This window comes from Engystomops pustulosus, chromosome 2, assembly GCF_040894005.1.
Source record: "Engystomops pustulosus chromosome 2, aEngPut4.maternal, whole genome shotgun sequence".
NCBI classification, from domain to species: domain Eukaryota; kingdom Metazoa; phylum Chordata; class Amphibia; order Anura; family Leptodactylidae; genus Engystomops; species Engystomops pustulosus.
In genome coordinates this window covers 121,181,234-121,207,501 of record NC_092412.1, presented here as the reverse complement: position 1 = coordinate 121,207,501, position 26,268 = coordinate 121,181,234, and the positions used below count along the sequence as shown (strand labels likewise).

General features: G+C 36.7%; 1 protein-coding gene across 1 annotated transcript in view; it reads right to left on the bottom strand.

Moving 5' to 3' along the window:
- Positions 1-26,268, bottom strand: part of GALNT17 (polypeptide N-acetylgalactosaminyltransferase 17) — a 216,783-nt gene that overhangs the window by 32,013 nt on the left and 158,502 nt on the right. The window contains exon 6 of the mRNA XM_072136195.1: positions 10,626-10,743. Within this exon, the coding sequence (XP_071992296.1) occupies positions 10,626-10,743 (118 nt within the window). The remainder of the gene's footprint in view (positions 1-10,625; positions 10,744-26,268) is intronic.

The window sequence follows — 26,268 nt, the reverse complement described above, 5'->3', positions numbered from 1 at the left end:
AAGATATATAATAAAGTATTTCTTCATTTACGTACATTTGCTCTTATCATCCTCCCTCCTTTTATCTGTTTTCCCTCGGAAATATCAGTGAGATCCATCTTGCTTGCAACAAAACAAGAGCTTGCTGTGGTTTGAGATTGACATAGAAGCTCCAGCAAGAAAGGAGGGGGTGGGCAGTAATTCCCATGTGCAAAGTCTCTCCCGGCAACTGAATAGCTGCTTTAATGAAAGATTAACTAATTTTCAAAATATTTTTGAATACCTTCTGGGGGCTGTGAAATGCTTTATACATAGAGAACACAGTGAGACATGTACTGTATATAAGTAGGTGCTACTTTTTTGGTACCAGTACCAACAAAGAGGTCATTCAATCACTTTTGCAGCACAAGGAAACAACACTATCCTGATTAATAAGTGGGCGGAAGATACTATATCAATAAGTAATTCTATTCTGCCATAATAAATTATGTTTATTCTCAACAACACATAGCAAACCCAAGTGTGTAAAATAGAAAGCAGAAATGATACAGTATATGTATTTTAGACAGTAAATTTTGTTTTCGCACATAGGGGAAGCCAGACAATAAAATGTAATGGGAAGCACTGAATTGTGATAATTTCACATCTGCAGGCTTATAACTAATCATAAAAATGCTTAAAGCTAATGCCAAATGTTTAAAATCCATAAAAAGCATCATTAACAAGAAGAATAAATCTCTCATGCTTGGGATGCAATATTAAATATAAGCACTCTTCTGAGATTTCTGGACAGATTACCCCAGCTAGCCTTTACCAGCTTTTACTAAAGCATCAGAAAGAAACCATTCACTTTTAATCAAGGCAGATGGAAGAATTGGCTTCTGGTTGCTGCAACAGACTGTCCCTCTCCTAAAGACAATAACAAAATTAAGAAACCCAACAGGATAAATGCCAAATTGGAAGGGCAATACTATTTGCTTTTTTTAATTGCTAACAAACAATTATTGAGTAAAGTTAACCTAACTGGTTTTTCATAAACATTTTGTTGTGAGATGAATTAAATTTTTAATGAAGACTTAAGTGGCCAAAACTTTGAATCAGTGACCTACAATAAGCAACCCACCATCTGCAGCAGCAATGGAGGTATCACAGAGCCCAACCCAAGTGCAGAAGTAAGTGTTTACAATATCTACTCTATGGCTACTTGCTGTGTATGTATATGTTTTTATTGGACAAAATTCTATACATTGATTAAATCAAATCTGAATAAATCTAAACAAATTACATTATTCTCACACACTCATGCTGTGGAAATTATTTCTTAACAGTATTTCATGCACTTCATACGCTTTAAATACCCAAAATAATAGAGTGCTGGCAGCTGTTATTATAGCAAGAAGGAATTCAGTTTGCAAATGTGGGTCACAGAAAAAAATGACTTCCTATCCTTCCTTCATTCCTTGTCAAGGCAGCAGTATGTATTGAATTTTACAACCAAAAACATGGAAACCACTTCCTTACAGGTGAAAATGGAAAAAATAATTAGACAAAAACATTATTGGAAAATTCAATCCACAGTGTGGAGGTAACACAAAAATCGGAAGAATTCTGCTGCTTTAGTGGTATTCCAGGACCATTCTGTGGAGATCTCATAAAGCCTACTTTAGGCTTGAGATTTAATTAAAAAAGTAAAGCAAATATTAAACAGACTAATCAAGCAAGAAACAGATTTATTGTGTCCATTAAACATGTGAATAAAATTGGCCAAGCTTAGACATGAATATATATATAGCTTTTCAACAATTCTACATCTAACATTGTATCCAACCATTCTTTCAACTGGTATTGATATGTTCCTAACTAACTTTTTTCCATATTACTCATAGAAAAAATCTTTGGTACTATCCTCTCCATAAGGAGTACAGGACCAAGTAGATTACCCATTTCTTCATACAAGTAGTACCTGGCTTCAGAATACCCGAATTACAAACAACCCCTAAAAACAATAAACATACATCCAGCACTTTCCAGTGTGGATAAAAGTTTAGCTTTATTTTATCCTTAACACACTATGATGTATATTGAATATGAAATGCAGTCACTAGAAAACAATACCCTGACACTACCCTGTAAACAGAAAAATAAAGTTATGCATTTTTAAAGATGGGGAGTGAAAAATGGAAACACCAAACATTAATATGGCTTAGTCCTTATGGTGTTAGAAGTTTGTCAATTCAGGAATAAATTCTTCTTTGGCACAGGTTAAAGATCGACACATTTCAGTCTATTAGGCTTTAGTCACCTTGATGTATATTGCTAGTAGAAATAGGACTTTGAAAGATTCATTTAGCTGGTCTCTGAGCCTTTCTACTAGGTACTGTATATTGTATATCAGTCTAAATCTTTTACCTTTGTTTTCTAATTCATGTAAAATGAATAATGCTTTAAAAATGTCTTGCAGAAATATGAAAGGTAAATGCCACATTTTATACTCAAAAAATTTAAAAATTATTCCTAAAAGTAGTCCAAGTATAAAAGGGCTAATAAATTACTGATTCAGAAAAATGAAATGTTCCACTGTTCTCAGACAATATCTAATAAAATCCATGATCATAGACTGCAAGATAAATAACGTGACATTTTCAGGTGTTCTTTAACTTCTTTTACTATTGAAGTATTTTACAATTCCCTCTACTATACAATTTATTGCTGTGAATTTATAGAGAAATGTGTGATCATGGATAGTTTATAGCACACATGACTACAATGAGAAATTATAAAATATATGCAAAATAAAACCTTGGTTGCAGAGGAGGCTAAAAAGACATCAGCATGTAAATGATATGTGGTGGGTCTCAAAGTAAAGTATATTTAGATTTATACAGATATAAAGCCTATTTGTGAAAAGATTGTGAAAATTTTAGGAACATGGGGCATGGCTTGGCTGCCAGACTGAATTGCTCCCAAATCCTTGAGCTCCTCTGATCCCAGCACAAAGCAACAAGAAAAGCTCCATTGCACACTGTGTATTCTCCCCTGGGGCTAGATGATAATGTCCCAGCCACCCATGACAAGGTACCTGACCAAAAGGAAGCTCCAAAAGTTGGGCAAGCTCAGTAAGTGATATGACTCCACAACCTCAGTGCATCGCTCATATATCTGAGGCGTTTTCGGGATTCACCACTACAAAAGAGACAGCATCAGAAAACCTCATGAGAAGGATGTGTCTAACATTGGTAGCCATATGGCATAATAACTTTACTGGCTTACTGATACCTATCCGCACTGCAGTTAAGGACATTGAATGCAGAGTGTCCCATGAAGAAAACAAAATGGGTGATTTTGCTACTACCTTCAACCAATTAGCAGATTCCCATATTGACCAGGCTGACGAATTTGAGGCACTGAAAGCAAAATTGACAGATCTGAAAGACTATTCTAGACAAAACAATCTAAAATTTAGGGGAATGCCTGAAGAGATCTCAGCACAAGAGCTACCTACCTATTTCCAAAACCTAATTAAGATACTATTATGGATTTCTCGGCTTCAGGTCTCCTTATTGATAGGGTTTACAGAGTCCAACGTCCATCCCACCTATCAGATTCTACCCGGATTCATTGGCACCGATACACTTTTTTCACATAAGGGTCAGCATCATGGCAGTGACTAGAAGAATAGACGAACTGCCGTCACCATACCAAGAGCTTAAAATTTTTCCTCTTTTTCACCATATTTTTCAAAACCACTACTGTAAAAAACAAAGAGGGTTATTATTTGTGATCAAATACTCTGTGGTCTTTTTCCTAATCTCCTGCAAGACTGACCCAATGGACAGATGCATTGTCTTAAACCGTTTGATAAATAATGGTGAATACATTAGTAGGGATTTGTGCCCCCAACAGAAGACTCCTAAGATTCTCTAATAGATTTCATATAAATGTTTATATGAACATCATATGGTGTGGAGCCTTTAACATGGTCCCAGATCCCTCCATAAATTCTACCTTTATGAACAATCCCTAAATAGCACCCTCTTCGAACATGAGCTATTTGATGGTTGGATGTTGCTCCGAGGAGGGACACTACCCCCATACAGTGAGGAATACTACCACTATACAGTGAGGAACACAACCATCATACAGTGAGGAATACTACTGCGATACAGTGAGGAACGCTACCACTATAGAGTGAGGAACGCTACTGTCATACAGTGAGGAACACTACCGCCATATATTGAAGAATACAGCCATATAGTGAGGAACACTACTGCCACATAGTGAGGAACACTACCACCATAAAGTGAAGAATACAGCCATACAGTAAGGAATACTACCCCCATACAGTAAGGATCACTACTCCCATACAGTGAGGAAAAGTACCGCCATGTTCCTTTATTCTTCCCAGAGTTCTCTGCGGCATGTAACACGTTGTGCTCATGGCCATTTTGCTAATAAAGGGGAAAAAAATTCAAAATTCGTTTCCATGAATCACTGAAAACTTCTGATTTGTGATGAATCAAAATTTTCCTGAAATTTTAAACAAATGTAGAATCGTTCGAATCAATACGCACCCTAGAAGAGATCAAATAAGTTAACATTTTCACTTTTGATTATCCGTTTGTTACATCTTTGCACAAGGGCAAATCTGGCCTTCAGAAATTGTTTCAGAAGACAAACCAACCAAAAATTTTAATTAACTACTGAAATGAGTCTGAGCCCATGATATATTCATTTAATAATAACACAGCAAAACTACTCCAAAGCTGCGCATAGCCTTCAAAGAACACTTCACATTGCAAAACTGAGCTCCAAAATGCTTAGCTACATAGACAGCAAATTATTTTGTTCTTTGTTGGTTATCAACAGAAAAGATATTAGGAAGGGTATTTATCAACCCTTTGTCTAGTTTCTTCTACTTGTAAAAAAAAGCCACCATATTGGCGCCAGTACACCACAATAGAGATGAGATCTAGAGCTTTCTAAAAGAATCCGGTGCAAAACATGAAAAAACTAAACAAAAACTGAATGTGAACAGAATAAAATGTTGTTCTTATAATTAAACCATATGGGTTGCAATTAAGGCTTATGAAACAAATAGAGTAGATTAGATAAACCAATAAACATTTCTCTTCTACAATTTAACTATCAAAAAGGATTTAGCTGAAATAATACAATCAAAGGCATAATGATGTCTTATTGATTATACCAATCTCTGAAAAGTAGATCAAAGAAAGGTAATTACAGACACAACACTAGTGCAGGGTAATTGGTATATCTTCTCTCTAGGCAGTCTGTGTGTTGCTAATCTGATATGGCTTAGTTTTTGTTTGATCATGAAGGTCATAGAATTTGTGATTTAGTGGTTAAACACAGTCATTGCAAGCACCATGCTAATTCAGTACATTGTTAAATTGTATTGTAAATGGTAAAGGTGATGACAGATGCAAGTTCAATTGATTCTTCTACAGTGTTGATCCAAAAGAGGGGAAAAAGAGAATATAAGACGTATGTTAAATGGTCCACAGTAAGAACAAAATCCCTGAGTCCAAATATTGACAGAATATTTATCAAGGATTCATCCTGGAAATTGATTTCATGTAATATGTTTAACTAGTTAGTTAAATTTATAAATATAAACAGTAATTTTTGTTACATTTGTCTACTTTTAGTAGATCAAATATAGCTCCTTTCATTAGGTATATTAGATTATAGACATTCTTTCTTGCTGCTTACAAATGACTGCACAACTTCAAAAACATTAACATGATGGAGCTGTATTGAAGTACCGTATATACTAGAGTATGAGCTGAGTTTTTCAGCACAATTTTGTGCTGAAAAAGCTCCACTCAGCTTATACTTGGGTATATAATTAAAAAAACTACACAAATCTGCCGCTCACTCCCGGCGTCCTCTTCTCCCTCAACTCATCTTATCACTGTATCTTCCAACTAGAGCAACTGGGCATAGAGCATAGACGTGCTTCTGCCTGTACTGTCAGGAAGCCGGAGCTGGGCGGAGAAGAAGACCTGGGGGAGAAGTGGACGCCGGAGGTGAACACCCCAGGTGAGTAGTACTAAGTTTATTATGCTATCATGTAAGGGGCAGTGCTGGATATTATTTTTAAAGGGGGCACTGCTGGACATTGCTGTAAAGGGGGAAACTGCTGGATATTTCTTTAAGGGGGGGGCATTACTGTACATTTCTCTAAAGGGGTGCACTGCTGGACATTTCTCTAAAGGAAGGCACTGCTGTACATTTCCTTAAAAGAGGGCTCTGCTTGACATTTGTTTAAATGGGGGCTCTGCTGGACATTTCTATTTAAAGGGGGCCTCTGCTGGACATTTTATTAAAGAGTAGATTTTGCATTTTTCACCCTAGGTTTACATTCCAGTCAATAAGTTTTCCCAATATTTTGTGGCAAAAATGGGTACCTTGGCTTATACACGACTATATACGGTACATAGGAAAAAAAGTGGAGAACATATTGGGGGAATTTAATATGGCTTATTGCCATGCACCTAAAGTAATAATTAAATGTTTTTTTTGGTGCTCGTATAGTACTGCTATACTCCTCATTAATCTAAACACCAATGGTAATAAATACCCTCCATTATACTCCCTCCATATACACTAAACATTACCACTTAACATTTAAATTGTGTCGCAAGACAATGCACTTACATACACCAGGAAGAAGAAGGTGAACTCTGTTGAACCTGAGCGGGGAAGCGACACATGCATGATATCGAGAGCAAAATCAAAGTGAATTGAGCAGCTGTGCATTCTCGTCGGGGAAAGCACAGGGACAGGTAAGTAAATGCACCCCATTATGTTGGACATAAATTTGACGTAATGATCCATCAAATTAACAAGCAACTAGACATATTTATAAATTTTTTTAAAGCAACATTCATAAAAGATTTTAGACAGTTTAGACACATACAACATACAGTATACATTAAAAAGGTGTCACTATGTCACCAGGGGAATCACTTCATATGTGCAAAGTTTGGCCGAAAATGTTTTGAAATTAAGCTAACAGAATAAACACAAGGTGCACAGTTAGAATAAAATTGCCTGTACCAATTGTGGGTGTTAAAGGACACCTGTCATCAGGTCTCTGTCACGATTTCTGTCACTACTACCTGTTGGAGCAGCTCACAAGGATCCCATCCTAGCTTTTATCTAGTCAATTCATACATAAATCATTGTAAAATCATCTTTTCTTTATTATGTAAATGAGGTCGGTCACATGGTCAGAGGCAGTGATGTCACTGTTGTTGCTCCTCCCCTCTCCTCCCCCTGCTCATGTCTGTATGTAATGTATAGTAAAGCATTGCTAGTGTCTGTGCTTTACCTGCTGACATGCTCTTTTGTCCTATACAAATGTCATAGATGTAGACATCAGCTACACAAGTAGGGTCTGTGCTTCCTACTAATGAATAAGCTGGACAGCCAAATATGATACTGATTCATTTGACCTCTCTCAGGTCATTGCATGTAGCTTTAGTACCTGATTGTTAGGTGTACAGATATGTAGAAGGACAATGAAGTGATGGGGCAATGCTTTCTAGCAGTTTGTGAAAATGTATTTAGTTTTGGGGGTTAATGTGCCTGACGAGTTCTCTTTAACTGTGGTTTCTAATGTATAATACACAGCTGTGAGCAGTTTCCAAGTTATTCGGGTTAACACTGTAAAAGTATGATGCATGTCATGAAAAGGTTAAAGTGAAATGTAAAAATAAAATAAAAACAACTATAAAAATTGACTGTAAATATCTATTTGTGGGGTACATTTGTGCATGCCTTTTTTGCTTTTTCTAGGTTTTGAACTTGTATAATTTATTTTAGAAGGCGATGTGCATCTGTTGGTTTTTTGAGCTTTTTTTAAATTCACACAATAGATGCAAATTCTTCTGCTACCCCTTTTTAATCTTTTGTCTATGCCCTCTCAGAGCTGTCAAGAGTTTTTTTTTTGCTCAGAAAATTGTGCCATTTACAGCAATTAGTGCCAAAATTGGGAATTTTTAATATTTTTACATCTGCATTTTAAAGATATATCAGGTGCAACACATAAATATTTTTAAGTGTCTATCTTACTAGGCAAAAGTCACAAATTTTGGCACAAATATGCAAAAGTGCACAAAAAGAGAAAAGCCTAAGATAAATGACCCCATGTCAATCTGTAAAATCCTGATCTAGCTGGGCTTTGTGAATGCCATTGTACAGGGTTTGACACCAGATCACAAGTAGAGCCTGAGCCATACTGAGATGCTGTAACGCTAGCGCTCAGAGAAAGCTCAGATCTTGAGCGTTAAACCCTTACATGCCTGCATGCCTGAGTGCCCTCCGTTCCTTGAGTACTAAATGGGCTGAAATTCATGAGGGAGATTTATCTTTTGTTTTTCTAGTTTTCCTGTTAGTCGAGTTCTTTTGTCTTAGTTGGATTTTTCTTGTGTTAAGTTGGACGAGTCCCTGTTAGGCTAACATTGTTGCTTAGTGTGGAGGATGCAACTCTTTCAAATAAAATTTGCACCAAAAAGTCAGACCAGGCAAGTTTTTGCACAATTTTTATGACTTTTTCAAAAGATGGCGAATATAATTATTTTTATAGGCTGCCTCAGGCGCTTGTCACAGCAGTGACAGCTGAGAGCTTCAAGGAGGGTCTAGATGACTTTTTACACCTAAATAACATTGATGGTTATGTTATATAGAATTATTTTCCCTAAATCCCTTCCTCATCGAATCCCTTCCCTTCCTTGGTTGAACTTGATGGACAAGTGTCTTTTTTCAACCGTTTAAACTATGATACTAGTCTAAACAGCTGGATTTCTTAAATAAATAAAGCAAGAGGTAACATTTTTTTCTGATCTATTGTATTCAATGAGGCACATGTAAGTTTGGCTTAGCCTGTCTGTTTTTTGGGACTTTTCATGGCTTTTTTGCTGGTCAAATGTATCTTAGCAGCTTTTTCTTATTGATACATGTGGCAATTTAGTCTTTAGTTAATATGCTAATTTTTTAAAAAGTCGGAAGTCTGCAAAAGTAACAATGAAGTTTAAAGCTAATTTCTACACCTGGTCCAGGCCAGCCATAGATTTGTGACAAAATGTGCAACTTTTTGGTGCCTTTTTAAAAAAAAGTAGCAACTGTCACATTTAGATTCAGGTGATAACTCAGGGAACACTGCAGAAAACTAGACAATGGTGAACTTTTAAGGGAGACTGTTTTACCAAAAAAAAAAACAACTGTAGGTACAGTGTATTCAGAAAACACTGAATATTGAATCTCCTTACCAAAAGGACCAAAAATTGACAGTACAATACCTATTCAAACATCCATCAGAGCCAAAGAATATCATCATACATCCAACAGTTCACTGAAAAAACATTAACATGTGGACAGTGTGGGTGTAACTAGAAAGGATGATGTATACAGGTAACAAAAAAGGTCCTGGAATCACCTTTAATTACAGCTTAAACCATTATTACCAGAGGTTCATTGCATATCAGAATCAATATATAATATATCCAATATATTGCACGTCCCCTAAATCCACAAGCAGGCTAAGCCATCCCAAAATATGTTTCTCACCCTGCTTCGTCAGGGGGTATCTATAAGAAATAAGATATATATATAATGAAAAAATCCCTGGACTCCTAAAAATTCAAGTGAAGCTGAAGTTAGTCCTACTCCATGGGAATAAGACTGAGAATAGTGCCCCTTTTCACTCTTTTTTTGTTGGGAATTTCTTCAAAAATTGACATGCACTTGATCACATTCAAGTATGTCTCAATTAAAATGTAGTCCATAGACTCCCAATGTTAATGCATACCGGTCGTCTCACTTGGGTAACAAAAAGTTTTTAATTTCTACTCTGCGCATACCTAACTTGGGGACGGTGGGGCCCAAACTAGGATCTTTGCTTGATGTTAATGTTTCAGCATATATTCGAAAATGCTATAGTTTTATACCCAATGCCTTTGACTGTGAAAAAAAAAAACAGATATAATCTAAGAAGAATTCAGTGACTTTGAATGGCTCCATAAACCAACCACATGACTCAGAGAGCTTCCTTGACAAGGAGCCAGGTATATTTAAAAAAAATTGTTTTAGTCTTATGGTATTGAGGACTTTTTGAGAAAAAAAGGTTTGTGTTCTGTGTATAGCAAGCTACATAAACGTGTTACTCTGTAGACATGTCAAGACCTGATGACAGGTTCCCTTTAAGGACTACAAGTGACAATGCAACAAGCAACTGAGAAGCCTCAGTGGGATGTTCACACAGAGTTATGTTGTAACAGATCATCACAAAATGACGTTTAATTCAGTTTCAAAAGCTGAGAATCTCATGAGATCCATAGGTTCAAATGTCAAGCCAAGAGAGAAGAAAAGACAAATTTATGTATCAACCTGATTTTTTTTGAATATGTAAAATATACTCAGTCTGAATGAGACCCCTGTTAACAGACAAAACAGATTTAGCCACACTAAACTGACCTTCAGGTTTGGTTGAATTACACAATTCAAACCTTTCCTCAGACCACTAATTTATATTTTAATTTCTCTCATAGAAACCTTTAAAATACAGACCACATTATAGAAATAAAGCACATTATATAAATAATAATAATTGTTTTACCAACCTTTATACCAAGTTCAATATTTTCTCCTCCATACACATCCATTCCTGGATCCAGTAGACCAATTTCCCCGAAGAATTGTCTATTAACAACAAAGGAGCAGCCAATCATGGCTGGAGTTCTATGGAATTAAGACAAAAATCCAAGTAAGATTTGATACAAAGAGAGGAATAAAGGTAACTTTGTATAGTATACAAAATGTTTATCGTTATTTTAAAAACTAGAAACTAGGGACATATTTATCAGGACCTCTGCGCCATTCTAACCTTTACGGCACCGAAATGAGTGTTCCACATTGTTTTTATTACAACTTTATTAAACTTTTCTTTAATATCCTGCCAGTTTCTGATATTAAGCTTATACCAGCCCACAGCCACCACTGCATTGTGGGCGGCTGTGGGAGTGAGGAAACCCCCTTCTCTCTGCCTACCCCCTAAGCAGCCACAGTCACCCTTGATTGCTGCAGTTAACGGGTTGGATTGCCTTTAATAGAGCTTTCTCTGTTAAGGTCAGATGTGGCTATTGAGCAAGGCTGTGTGTTGCAGCTGGTCTCCTGCTGAAGATCAAGGGGGTACACTCAAAGTGCCAATGTGATCTGTGATATTCGTATTCTGTTGCATAAAGCAGGATCATACATACAGGATGATCATACATGTCAACATGTTAAAGTCACAATTTCACATACCAACCCCTATCTATCTATATTTAATAGCAAAAAGGTTGTATTAAATATAATTTAAAAAAATATGAATAAACAAAGAAATTTACATGCTTTTAAGGGGTTGTTGCCTAATCAATTTATTTTCCAAAAGAAAATTCAAGTTAAGTCGTATAGCCATTTTTCTTATATACTTCATTAATAAGTTCTGCTTAGTTTGTAAAAAAAAATAACTACTACTGCTACTCCCTCTCATAGAGATGCATATTTTAGCCTACATTTTGTGCATCTATGGAGCTGACTATGATCTCACATCTAATCACCCTTTGCGTGTTTAAATACCTGTTTAAATGTTTAAATGTTTGAATATAGTGTTCATAGCATACTAAACCCAGGGACAGAGAAGGAAGGGAAAAAATTCACATTTGTGCAACACGATAAGAGATGAAAGAGATGAAAGAGAGACCTGATAGCAAAGTAGAATGAACATTGTAACTAAGGGACACTTAGCAGTCAATTAGAAAATATTCACAAAACTCCCCCAAAACAATATCAAAAATCATCTAAAATGACAGTTACACTTTAACTTGATTTTTTTTCATTTAAGAATGGTTTCAAACAAACTATGCTACCAATTTCTATACAGTCCACTCCCTGCAAAAAAAAAAAAGATTAATGGGGAGGACCCAGTACCAGGAGACATGTGCATAGATAATCCTATACCATGAAAGTCACATTCTGTCTCCTGGTACAAAGTGCCCCATCCACTGGTGGTGGAGGTTTAGTGGGAGCCAACATGGAGGCTATGGTGTGCTTGCTTCTGCATTGGTGACTTTTCTACCTCCTCTCTGTGCTGCTACTGAGTTCTCACTGCAGATTCCACCTGTAGTGGCTGCACCAAAGTATGCATGTAGTCCCTTATTTTAGTCTCACGCTTTTGTTTTGGAATGAATAATGCTACACTATCTTTGTAGCGTGGAACCAGTAGGGTGCCTACTCAGTATTAAGCATTTCTGAGCATCCAAGCTACTTGCAGGCACAGGAGCATAAAGTGGCTCATGTGGGCCAGGCTTCCCAAAGACAAAGACAAGCTGTACTTGGTGGAAGGTGTCTCCTCCTCCTTCTGTGCATGCTTCAGTAATGTTCATGAGATTCCATGGCTGACAGTGCAGTATCAGACCACTGGTCTGGAAACCCACTCTGTGAGCCATGCATGGACTGGCCTGGAACCTGTCATTCCTCTTCTTCCTTTTCTGCCACAATTACATCCTTCATCATAGCCTGAAAAGCTTTTTAAAATGGGCAGAAGATGAGGATGGTGGAGCTGATTATGGCATTGTTGGCACTATCCATATTGGTGACATATTTGCACCAAAAAAGATCACTTTTTAACCCCTTACTTTACAATTTTACTCAGTTTTATTGCTGTTTTAGCTCATATCACTCATTGATGGTCAATGTAAAATTCCAGATTGTGGGCTGGGACTCTCTAAGCAGACACATTATGATCTCTGTAGTGTTGTGAGATACAGTGTGCTGACAATGTGGTTAGATTATCAGGATACAAGTTTATCTACAATTTCATTTATTTTCTGTAGTTTGTACTAGTATCTGACACATAGAAAGAGAGATGAGATAGATCAAAGATGAGAAATTTGTTTGCAGACCGGAAGTCAGTGTGCATCAGTGTGGGCTTGTTTTGTATTTCAGGGGGAGGGGCCACTTCAGGGAGCAGAGGGAGAGAGAAGCTCAGCTCCACAGTATCAGACAAGATGGCTGCCGACCCTAAAATCAGAAGATCCAGGGTCGTAAATCAGGAGCAACTGAATTTCTATACACCAGGACTGATAGAGACAGGTTGAAATTATATCTGTGAAATGTTGCATTTTTGTTAATAATATTGAATTAAAATATTGAATTATTTATATTACAATATTTAATTATTTTGTTATCTTGAGTATATTTAAAAAACTTTGTCTGCTTCTCCTGACACAACCTTTCCAACAAATTTATAGTGGAATTTCCCTCTAGTTGGTACATCAGATTTTAAGTGGTGGCTGGGCAGGCTACAGTTCTTTTACAGTGCAGATATGTGAGCAGCAGCATAGTGTGAACACCATAATTGCAAATACTCTACCTGGATGAGGAAGCAGGAGACAAGAAATTGAAGTAACCGGAGGCATATTTGGCAATCCTGGGTGGGAGCAGAATGCTAACGAGAGTGCCTCCTGCCTTGGGACCAGCCGCCACTACTGGTCCATGTGTAAGCTTTGAGGTGCACCTACTATTGCACAGTTCACATTTGATTTTGTCTACAACCTGTTGGTGCAAGGCAGAGAGTGCCTTCCAGGAAAAGTTGTGGTGGGTGGGAACTCCACTGTGTAGAACTACCGCTACCATGCTATTCACTATGGTGAGCATGTCTATAATCCACATATTAATACTCATTATTCAATATGATGAACACTTTAATTATCCATGTATTAATATGTGCTAATCATTATGATGAGCATTTTCTATTATCCATAAACTACATTAACAATCAAGTAAGTTTACAATCAAGGTATGATTGGTGATAATTTCAGTCTGGAGTTGACTGCTATACCAAGACATAATTTTCAAAAAATTGCTAGATGATGTGGTAAATGTTATTATTCATGTCTTTTCTTTGCAAGTATTGCTGTATAATCCTTTATAATCAGTAAAAATATCCCTATGCTATAGACGCCTATGAATAGCCTAATGCAGGTTTCCAGAGTGCCCTAATAAGGGCAATTATTTCAGATTCCCACCTATCATTGATAACAGGAGCCTCTGATATACATCCTAGTGCCCTGATCAGGGCCATTGCTGATGTTTAACCCCTTAACTACCTGGCCCTTTTTTTCCATTTTGCACTCCCCACCTTCAAAAACTTTTTTTATTTTTACACATAAAGAGCTCTGTGACTGCTTTTAATCTGCATAACAAATTTCACTTCATAGTAATGGTATGGAAAATTCCAATATACAATATACTATACTAGGAATCGCGACAAAAATTCCAAATGCAGTCAAAATGGTCATTTGCACTGTTTTCTTGTGGGCTTGGATTTTACGGCTTTCACTTTGACCTCTGGTCATGTGACCCTGCTTTTATACTGCAGAGTCACATGTCTAACCCATCCCATCACAGGCATGCCTATAGAGGACATGCCTGTAATTGCTAGGGGACTTTAATTTGCTTGATTCGGTGATTCAGCAGTTAATCAAGCAGCTTTTCTCAAACGCAGACTTGGATCCTGAACAGCAGTGCTTGTTTGATCTCCAGGTTACGCAGTACTGAACCCACAAAATTCAGTATGGACCCATATTGTGTGTTGCACGTACGCTCATCAATACTTCTAAAAACTATCTAAAGCACTTGAAGAATGTGATGCACAATAAAAAAATTGAGTGAACCTTACTTAGTAAATCACCTAATATTTTTTCATTTTCTGATAATATATGCATTTTTCTATACATAACAAAGAAATGATGCTGTTGCATGTTGCATTCATATGTCATAAAGGAACTCTGGCATTCTCTATGACACAAAGATTACTTTACAATGAAAGGAAATAGGAGTTAGGAACCCCAAGAAGTGTTGTGCACAGGACACACAATAAAACAGTCATCACAATAAAAAAAATTTCAATTTTTCTTAATAGTTAAATGTAAATTGTATATCTATGTGTATGTATATACGCAAGCTCATCAAGAGAATGCCAAGAGTGTGCAAAGCAGTAATCAAAGCAAAAGATGGCTACTATATAAGTCATATATGAGACATATTTTCAGTTGTTTCACACTTTTTTGTTAAAGTATATAATCCACATGTGTTCATTAATAGTTTTGATGCCTTCAGTGTGAATCTACAATTTTTATAGTCATAAAAATACAGAAAACTCTTTGAATGAGAAGGTGTGTCCAAACTTTTGGTTTGTACTTTATACAATCGGCAAAGTGTGAGTAAACAGCAAAAAGGTCATGTAGGGTGGACGTTAGGTGCTATCTATGTGGATTCTTCTGTGGTGAGAGGATTCAGTACCCTTTTTTTCCACTTTTCGAGTTACTGTGTTGCTGTTATATACAATATATATATATATATATATATATATATATATATATATATATATATATATTTACATATTGACTTAACATTTAAATGAGAATATTGCACTTGAAGCAGTTTTTACCATTTCGTATGCTACTAAGACACCTCTTATTTTTTAGCATGGTAGCCGAAAAGAATCGTTGTAACAAAAGATTTATTTTCTAATCATTTGAATCTCAAAAAGACTTCAGTGCAATGCAACAGGGAGATACATATCACAACTAATCTACAGAACACTCTTCACTTTTTCCCTTTAGACATAATGAAAGCAAGGGGAAAGAAAATTTACCAAAAACCCTCGAGGAACAACTGAAGCTTTCCTTCCCACAACAAGCATATAAAAGTCATTTCTAGACTCATCTCACTTTATAATCACTTAATTACTTTTTCATTTTAAAATTAAAAGGGCACCATATAAAATACTGGAACTTTTAAAGGTATGTCTTGAGTAATTACTGAGGTACTTTATCACCATGTTAACCTCAGATGCCCTTCTCTTTCAGCTTTATAATTTCTATTCATTTATACCAAGAGAAGGTAATTGAAGCAATTATGTTCAACTGCTGATATTTCCTCAATTAGATTTAAAGTGACAAAGTATAGGAATGTATCCATGTATTCCAGAAGCTTTCACATCAATATATATTTGACTGCAAGCTGTACTTATTATATTACTAGTCAATCATTTACAGTATATTATTATGCAAAACATAAAGTAGTGATGTTGATGGACAGCTTTTAGGAAATCAACACTTTCAGATAATTGGATTATGTATGTTCTATATATTCCAATTGGTTAAAAGAAATTGTAGCTTCTTCTCATTAAACCATAAAATTATAATGTCTTATTGGTAATACATATTAGAGGCTTCAACATGTAAGAAAAAAGAAACATACAGCAGCACTGAAAATACACATAAATACTTTTCAAATACTTTGTAGTAACTCCTTAGGTCAGAAGTGGCAAACCTTTGGCACAGGTGCCAGAAGTGATGCTAAAATGTCTCTCTTTGAGCACATGGGCCATCGCCTCAGCACAAATCCTCCTACAGTTCCAGGAAGCCCAGTGTGTGCCACACTTGTACTTTTATTAAAGCACAAGATTCTTTAATAATAGATGAAGTACAGGGGAGTTCAGCTAGTTCTAAGAGGAGGATAGGGTTGGATTATCTTTGGAGCTATTGGAACTCCTGCTCCAGGCCATTGGGTACTTTGTGTTTTTGGGTCCCTGGGTGGAAGCTAATATTAATTATAATAATAATAATAATAATTAAATTTTCACCTCCTTCTTCCAATAATAATGGTATCCTCAGGATGCCAACACAGTTTAAAGCTGGAGCAGAGCAGGTAGCAATAAGTTACTGATTAAATTACTGTGTTAGCACTCTACAATAAATAAGTGGGTTTTGGGTTAAAGTTTGGGCACTCGAATACAATCTCAAAAATCTTATTATTGCAGACTTATATTGGTCATGCCCATGAATGAAGATTGTGGTGAAACCTGTTATGTCTGTCTATACTAACCATTAAGCAAACATTTGTTCAAAAATACCACTATTAAAAAAAAATATAAAATATCTTTCACATAAATAATATTCAATAAAAAAATCACCTTTTCATATGCACATTTGCACACTTGCTTGTTTTGATACAGCCCCAACAAATTATAATAATTTATGAACTGGTTAACCCCTAGGCGCACCAGGACGTTATAGTACGTCCCCGGGGCTAGATGCTTAGCGCACGGGGACGTTCTATAACGTCCTGCTTCTGGCACCGGCTCACGAACGGAGCCGGTACCAGAAGCAGCTGCTGTCAGCTGTCTAGTACAGCTGACAGCCTGCGCTAACACCCGCGATCGGAGCCGGCTCCGATCGCGGGTGTTAACCCCTTACACGCCGCGGTCAAACATGACCGCGGCGTGTAAGGGTGTTAGCGCTGTGGATCGGATCCCCCGTGCCGCTTACCGGGGGATCTGATCCTCTTCCGGGCAGCTCCGAGGACTGGCATGTGCCCCGGAGCTGCCCGGTCTCCATGGCAGCCAGACCCCTTCCGGGTCTGGCTGTAAACTGTCTGAGCATGCGCAAGCTTGCTCAGACAGTTTACACTGCTCTACAATAAAATAGTATTGTAGAGCAGTGTATTGAACTTAAACCAGTGATCAGAGCATCACTGGTTTAAGTTCAAGTATGTATAAGTAAAAACATGCAAAAACAGTTAACACTACACATTATAATAAATAAAAAATTAATACATAAAAATATAAGCCCCTAAAATGTCACTTTCCCATAAAAAAACTTAATAAAGTATAAAAAACATAAAAACACAAAAAAACCCTGCATATTTGGTATTGCCGCGTCCGTAACAATCTGCATAATAAAACAGAATTGTTACTGGACCCGCACGGTAAACGCCGGAGGAAAAAAACGCAAAAAACATTCCGAAAAAAGATAATTTTTAATTAATACCCTATAAAAAATGCTCTAAAAAGTGATTTAAAAAATGTTATGCACTCCAAAATAAGCCCACTAAAAAGAACAACTGTTCTCGCAAAAAATAAGCCCCTAATAAGATTTATCTGCCAAAAAATAAAAAAGTTATGCATATAAAAAGATGGTGATGCTAAAATGAATAAGATTTTCTCCAAATTAGTTTTTATTCAGTACAATTGAATAAAATACACAAAACCCCCACATATTTGGTATCCCTGCGTCCGTAACAATCTGTATAATAAAACAGAATCGTTATCCGCAAAGTGAACCCCGTAAAAAACAACCTAAAAAAACTCTCTCTGATAAAGATGATTTTTTATTAATGCCCTTTAAAAATGCTCTAAAAAAGTGATTTTAAAAAGTTACGCAATCTAAAATAAGACCACTAAAAAGAGCTATCATTCTTGCAAAAAATAAGCCCTTAAACAGATTTTTGAGGTGAAAAATAAAAAAGTTATGCATATGAAAGACGGTGATGCTAAAATTAACAACAATTTTGCCAAATTACTTTTTATTCAGTAAAAATGGGAAAAAATAAAAAAAAATATATAAATGAAGTATTTTCATAAACGTGGCGACCCAAAGAATAAAAATAATATACTATTTTCATGGTATGGTTAACGGCCAAAAAAAAAAACACATAAAAATTTTTCTAAAAATTGATGATTTTCATTTCCTCCACCAACAAAGAGTTAATTAAATCTCACCAATTAGCTATAGATGCCCCAAAATTATGTATTAGAAAAGTGCATCTCATGTGGCAAAAGAAATAAGCCCCTATAGGTGCACAATAAAAAAAAGAAAAAAATTATAGCCTGTACAATGTGACATAGCAAATCTGATTTGAATGGCGCCTCCTTCCCTTCTATGCCCGGCCGTGCGCCCATACAGCAGGTTACCACCACATGTAGGGTATCGGTGTACTCGGGAGAAATTGGGTATCAAACTTTGTGGAGCCTTTTTTCATTTTATCCATTACAAATGTTTAATTTTCCACCCAAAATGAGTGTATTGTGAAAAAATATTACAATTTGCAGACTCCACCTCCATTTTGTTTTAACCCCTATAAAACACGTAAAGGGTTAACAAACTTCTTAAAAGTGGTTTTTCATACGTTGAGGGGTGTAGTTTCCACAATGGGGTAATTTACGAGTCTCGCTATTATTTAGGCCTCTCAGTGTCAATTAGAAACTGTGCAGGTCCATCTAAATACAGGTTTTGGCGATTTTACAAAAAATGTGAAAAATGGCACCCAAATTCTGAGCTTCATAACATTCTAGTAAAATATGTGGAATCTTAAAAAACCATGCCAACATAAAGCAGACATTTGGGAAATGTAAGTTATGAATTTATTTGGGTGCTATGACTTTCTGAATCAAAAGTAGAGAATTTAGAACGTTGAAAATAAAGAATTTTTCAAAATTTTTGCCAAATTTTGTTTTTTTTCATAACTAAACGCAAAAGATTTCATCCAAATTTTTAAACTAATTTGAAGTACAATGTGTCACGAGAAAACAATCTCAAAATCCCCTGGATATCTCATAGCGTTCCCACGCTATAACCACTTATAGTGACACAGACCAGATTTGAAAAATGGGGCCGCGTCCTTTAAGCCAAAAGATGCTGTGTCCCGTAGGGGTTAAATATACTGAGGGTAATTTATTATTGTTTTTCTTGTGTATGTTTGGCATTGTTTTGCACAGTTGTGGTACAAATGCTGTTTTGCGACTTTCCATTGCACCAAATAAACATACAGTTGGACAGTGCAAAGTCAATTTGACATAGACCTTGCTTCTGCTAAATTCTTTTTTTGCATAGACTAGTTTTCACAACAAGGCTGAATTCATGATTTGTGATTTTGCGCAAATTTCCATTTAGGCACAAGTTTTGGCACAAATTTACGTCAGTCCCCACCCTTATCTGTTCTTAGACTTTTGATGTTTCTTTATGGGACTGTTGCAAACAACCCACACAGCTAAAAGTACTGCCAGCTTTCCACTGACTTATCAAGGTACAGCGGAACTCTAAAGACAAACATAGAACTGTCATAAGGGTCAGTCTAATGATAAATTACCCCCAAAGTGTCCAGTTATTGTAACTAGTTTGTTGAATAAAGGAGGTAGAAACCCCAAATCTGGTATCTTTATATCTACATTTGCCCTGGGTATTGGAATCAGAATTTGCTGTTCCACAATTTATTAAAGAAAAAAGAATACCATCGCTATATCTGAAACCTGTAATCCGTGATTGCACAAGGTCTTCAGGAGTGCAACCTATTGGCAAATTTTGTTTACGTGCATATTGTCGCGAAATCAACTGGCAAAGCTTCTCTGACCTCCTTCACCTTGTGGTGCACCAGCTGAATGCTGTACTCATGCATGGAAATTTGATACGACTCTACATGAGTTATGCATGTATAACCTCACCCTTTTGCAATACCAAGATAAGCTATTTATTTCTCTGGAATACTGGTATACTGTTTATTCATGGGACATTGAGGTAACCAACATAATAATTGTCAATACTGTAGCTAAGATTGTCATTTTAGACATAATAAGACTTTTTAAACAAACATATTTACAATAACTGGACACTTTATATTTAATTATATATTTAATTACATTTATATTAATGTTTCAATAAAAAAAGTATAATTTATTGGGGATGTATCAGCACAGACTATCACCTATAAAAATGCGCATATAGGTGATTTTTTTAATTGCATATTATTTATGTGAAAGATATTTGGTAATTTTTTGTATATTTTTAAATAAATTGTGGTATATTTGAACAAATGTATGCTTTATTGTTAGTATAGACAGACACATGTGAGAAGCACAAACTAGTGCCGCAACATTTTACAATTAGTTCCATATAAATACCTATTTCTTCTGCTGATGCCCAAGGCTGTTGTTGAGCACAATTGTTTATTCTCCCATGTGTTATTTCCTCTATATGTGATGCCCCAATATTTCTTTTATTATTCTATATGAGTTTTCTATTTCCAACTTCTAGTATCATCTTTCCTCCTTTTCATTTATGTGTGATTCTAAATTTATTTTATTACCTACTTAGTACAGACTTTTAATGGGCTTCACTAGCAGTCAATTTTTTATTGATATTTATAATGGTCCTATTCTGACATAGATTCCATTGGTTCAATAGTTATTTGCATGTTTAATCTTTTATCCACATAATATATCATGAAATACTTGCTAAATACCTGTCACACCTTTGGGACCCAGATCTATATCAAGAACACTGACCCCTGCCCCAGCAGGTTGAACATAGAGTTTGCAGCACAGGCCTGCCCACTCTTCATTCAAGTCAATCGGAGCAACAAATAGTTGGGACCCACATATAACATGTTTTGTATTTTGTTGTTATGCCATAAGTACTAAACATGAGAATACCCATGTGATTGGCCACTGTAAACAGTAAGTTGCTACTTTATATAGAATGCTACTCTCAACATATTTTAGCTGAAACTGCTCATTGGAACAACTACTGTATATGTGTTATTTTCTAGAAGCTCACTTTACTAAACACATGCTCTCAATATTTATTTGAAGTTTCCTTATGTGAAAACGGTGCATTGTCTTTTAATCTACATTTTAAGGCTTTAATGTAACACTTCCCAAAGATACAGATAAATAGTACTATGTAGTCAGTGAGGAAGACCTGCTTTACAAATAAGTGTGTGGTTTAGACCTTCCTAATTTTCTTATATATATGATAAAAAGATTTAATAAAATGATTTGTTTGGAATTAGGAAGTATCATGGTTATTTTATTTCAATAGATTCTTTCTTTCATATTATACTGGAAGCATAAGTAAGACCAGATTCATTGGCACACAACTCTGGCTCTTTCCTTTGGATCCAGTTCATAAAACAAATTAGCTTCTACATCTCTAGTCTTTGACTAAGAGTGAGCACAGCCTGAGAACAAAGTGGGAGGAAATAAATCTCTAGCTTTTCCAAAAGGAGAACATCCATATTTTTCTTTTGAAACAGTCATCCTGTATTGAAAAATATATTACAATAATTCCATGTAATCAATAGCTTAATGCAGTGCATTTTGAAGACATACAGTATGTGGTCATTTTTTAAAATTGTTTTTCATAAGTTTTGTTTTTTTGATCATGATCCTGGGGTGAATTGAGAACTACCCATTCACATCCTAATAATAACTGGAAGGGCTACTTAGGAAGTGGAGAAAAGCAGTAAAAGAGATTTCTAAATGTAAAATCACTAGATATCCCATAATTAGATTTCTAAATGTAAAATCACTAGATAGCCCATCATTACCGGGACAGTGGTCAAACTTGTAAATTACTGCTCTGCCTCTTGTTCACAGATCAATATATCAATTACACTGCTGTATAAAAATACATGTATGCACTATTGAGCTCATATGGAAAAGAATCTTATATAACCAGTAATAATGTCCTTCATTGTTTTACTTTTGTCCTGTAATGTCAACATATGTGTATCACAAGAAGCTAAGCTTTTTCTCAAACAACACAATTTTGTAATATTATCTTAAATCTTATATTTCTATATGTGTAACTACCCAGCAGTTATGTTAAGAGTAGCAACCATTCAGAGGCGTTGTTAACATGTCATAATAAATTGCAGTTTCATGAAAAATTACAGCTTTAACCCAATCTGAGCTAAATTTAAGACAAATGTACAAATCTTCATTTATTAGAGTAAATTTTTCACATTTTTATAGTATTTTTTGCCTGCTCATTGTCTGTGAAAACTGCACATTGCAGCAGTTTATAAGAAATATATTCATTTGTCATAATTGCCTTAGTTGTAGTCATATTTAGCTCTGCTTTACAGCACATTAAATGATGCAAAGAAAATCAAGGAAGCTGTTGGGAAGCAATTTTCTAATTATGAAACATTAAGCCAAGGGTAATGAAATTAATTATCAGCTACAGCCGTGCAATGTAAGGTGAAGAGATGTAAATATATAGGCTGTGCAATCTGACAACAATCTGACACGTAATCATTTTGTCTCACTTTTTAGTTAAATATAGTCTAAAAGAGCATATACTGTATGTGCTTGAAGTGTTTGGAGTAATCAACCTTATTGAGTTTCTGCTAAGTAAACGTAATTTAGTAATGCACTTACATTTTCTTTTCTGTTATATTCTGAATTGTATTGTAATGATGCATTGTATACATTATCATGTTCATGTTGGGACAGTTCAAGCAAGTACTGTATATATATGATATGATGGCATTCCCTGTGGTGCGGACTTACCTTTCCTGCCTCCTGGCTCTGCTCCGGTCCCATGTAGGCCGCACGTCCCCGCTCACTAGGGCGTGCACAAAATGGCTCTCTAAGATTTAACGGGCCAGCGTCCTCCTGATTGATGCTGGCTAATCCAGCGTCTCCCAGCATTCCTCGACGGATCTTCTCCTAGGATCTCCTATGGTTTCCATACCAGGCTTCTCTAGGCCATTCCTGAGTGTCTCCAGCATTTCCAGTGTTCCTCCACGTTGCTGAATTTCCTGTAGCATTCCTGTGGCATCCCTGTGGTGTTCCTGTGGTCTTGTGGCTCCTGAGGTCCTGCCATCCTGAGGTACTGCCATTCTGGTGTCCCGTTCCTATGTCCAGCTCCTGTGGTCTGTTCCTGTGTCCAGATCCTGTGGTCCCTTCCTGTTTCCAGCTCCTCTGGTCCATTCCTGTGTCCAGCTCCTGCGGTACATTCCTGTGTCCTGCTCCTGTGGTCCGTCCCTGTGGTCTGTTCCTGCATTCCTGTCATCGTGTGTCTCATCATGCCTGTACTCCAGCCTGTGCCTGCATTCCTGTTCCGTGTCCCAGCTACGAAATTCCAAGGTTGCTTCCAGTGCTGTATTCCTGTTGTTTCCCCGGTCTAGGACTGTTCCTACATTGATAACTTGGCTGCCACCGCAGGCCTAGTCGCACCCGTGGAACAACCTGGTGGTACCCCACCGCAGAAAGACCATCCCACTTTGTGGCGGGCTCTGGCGAAGACCAGGTGCCACTTAGACTCCGGTCCCGGGTTGCGGCTAGGTCCAGAGGGTCCATAGACTATTCCCAAAGAGACTTTTCCATTACACACTTGTCCCTACAAGTGCGTTCTGTGACACTCTAATTCACTTATTAACAAAAATGCAGCATTTCACAGATATAAATCCAACCTGTCTCTATTATTCCTGCTGTACACAATTTCAGTTGCCCCTAAACATGGCCCTTCTCACTTAGGGTCGGGCCACCATCTTTGATTTGTATTTGCAGTGTCTATCACTGTTGATTGCCTGTAGCCAATCCCCTGTACAAAGCTCACAGACACTCATGGACGTTCCACACCTAATTTGAGCAAATAACATATATGTCATGAGGCATCTCATACAGCAGCATAATTATTAATGCGGCACATGTGTCAAAAGTCTGTTGCCGTCTGTTTTGGGGACTTTTTTGGTCTTCTGCTAGTTAGGTGCAGTTTTCCTTTTTGATACATGTGGCATTTGGTCATTTAGTGGATGGTGGCATTTAGTGAATTTGCCACTTTATAAGACAAAAGACGCAAAAAATCTCCAAATGTCCGAATTAGTTCTAAGCTATTTTCTATGACTGGTCAAGGGCAGCCGTAAATTTGCAACAAGATTGTTACTTTTTTAAAAAGTTGCAACTTTCACATTTGGATTCAGGTGATAACTCAGGGATTAATGCAGAAAACAATGGGATACTTTGACTTGAGACAGTTTTAGTTGCAAAAAAGTCAGAAATGAGCACAAACACAATGAAAAGTCTCAAAAAATTTAGAAAAAGGCAAGCCAAAAGTTTTATACGTGTACCCCAATGTATTCAAGCCACAAGAATGTCTTATTTAGCCCAATAATGCCTTTTATTAATTAAGGGGTTTTAAACAGGTTTAGATTTTATATGACTTATATATCATAGTATTTTTTTGATGTTAAAGGGGTTGTGTATGGGGGCCGGAAGGTTGTCGGGTCCGGCCGGAACTGAGTCCAGCGCTGCTCCGGCGGCCATGTTTGATACCATGGCGCCCGGACCGGAGTGACAGCAGCACTGGATACCGGAGGACACCGGAAGGTAAGTACATCTTTATTTTTTTTAAGCAGCCCTGTCCCGACCACTTTTAGCTTTTTTTCAAGAACTCGGACAACCCCTTTAACTATGCTATGTATATAATAAGTGACTATATGTAATTAACACTTTTTTTTACAAAATTTGATACATCTAATAAATAATAAGAAAAAAAAATTGCCAGTCAAAAATTACATATGCTATATATATATATATAAATATATATATATATATATATATATATATATATATATATATATAAATAAATATATATAAACTGTGGATATTGTATGTTGTCCAAGTATCATAGTTGAAATGTGATTTGGGTATTATATAGATCAGTGGTCCCCAGTCTTTTTGTATTCTGGGAAGTGCTGTACCAAAATTTTGTTTCCAGGGACTGGAACTATCATGCCTGGAAAAAATAATTGCATGCCCAGCAAATACCCCAAATCTAACCCTAATCCATATAATATGCCATTTCCCGCAGCCTCGGATCTAAAATACCCTACTTTTCTGTAGCCCCCTTTAAGGTGACCCCTTTCTTTTCTGTAGCATCCTTTATAGTGTTCTCTTTGATGTAACTCCCTCCCGTTACTGTATTCCCCTTTTATAGTTCTCCCTCTTATGTAGTCCCCTCCAGATTTTACCACAAAATAAATTGGGAATCTTATTGACTTGGGTATAAGCCTATTGTGGTAAATGCAGCTGCTGTTGATTACCGAAATGTCCAGCAGCCTCCCTTAATTAATAAAATGTCCAAAGCATAGCCCGTCAAACACGCACTCAATAGTGCTGCCTAGCCCAGCCCCCAATAATAATTTCTTCTACACAACCTCCAACAATAATGTCCCCTTTCCATATCCCACAGCTATGCCCTCTGCCCAGCCCCCAGAGTTATGTCAGCTGCAAAGCTCCCACAGTAATGTTCCTTGCACATCCCCCACAGTAATGTCCCCTGCACAGCCCCCACAGTAATGTCCCTTATACAGCCCCTACTATAATGCCTCCAGCCCAACCCATCCCCCTGTGTGATGGCACATTTTGCAGAGGATTTGTTTGTTGTCAAACAGATTACTACCTTCCAAATCAAGTTTGTTTCATGTCCCAGTATGGAAACATCAGGGAGGTGGAGAGTTAGGCACTGAGGTTGAGCCCTACTAGCCCCAGAATGCTCCCTTTGTTGTGATTGACTTAATGCACCAGACTTATAGAGAACTTTTTATGATGTCCCTGGATTCAAGACCATCATTACAGCAGAAGGGATGTTC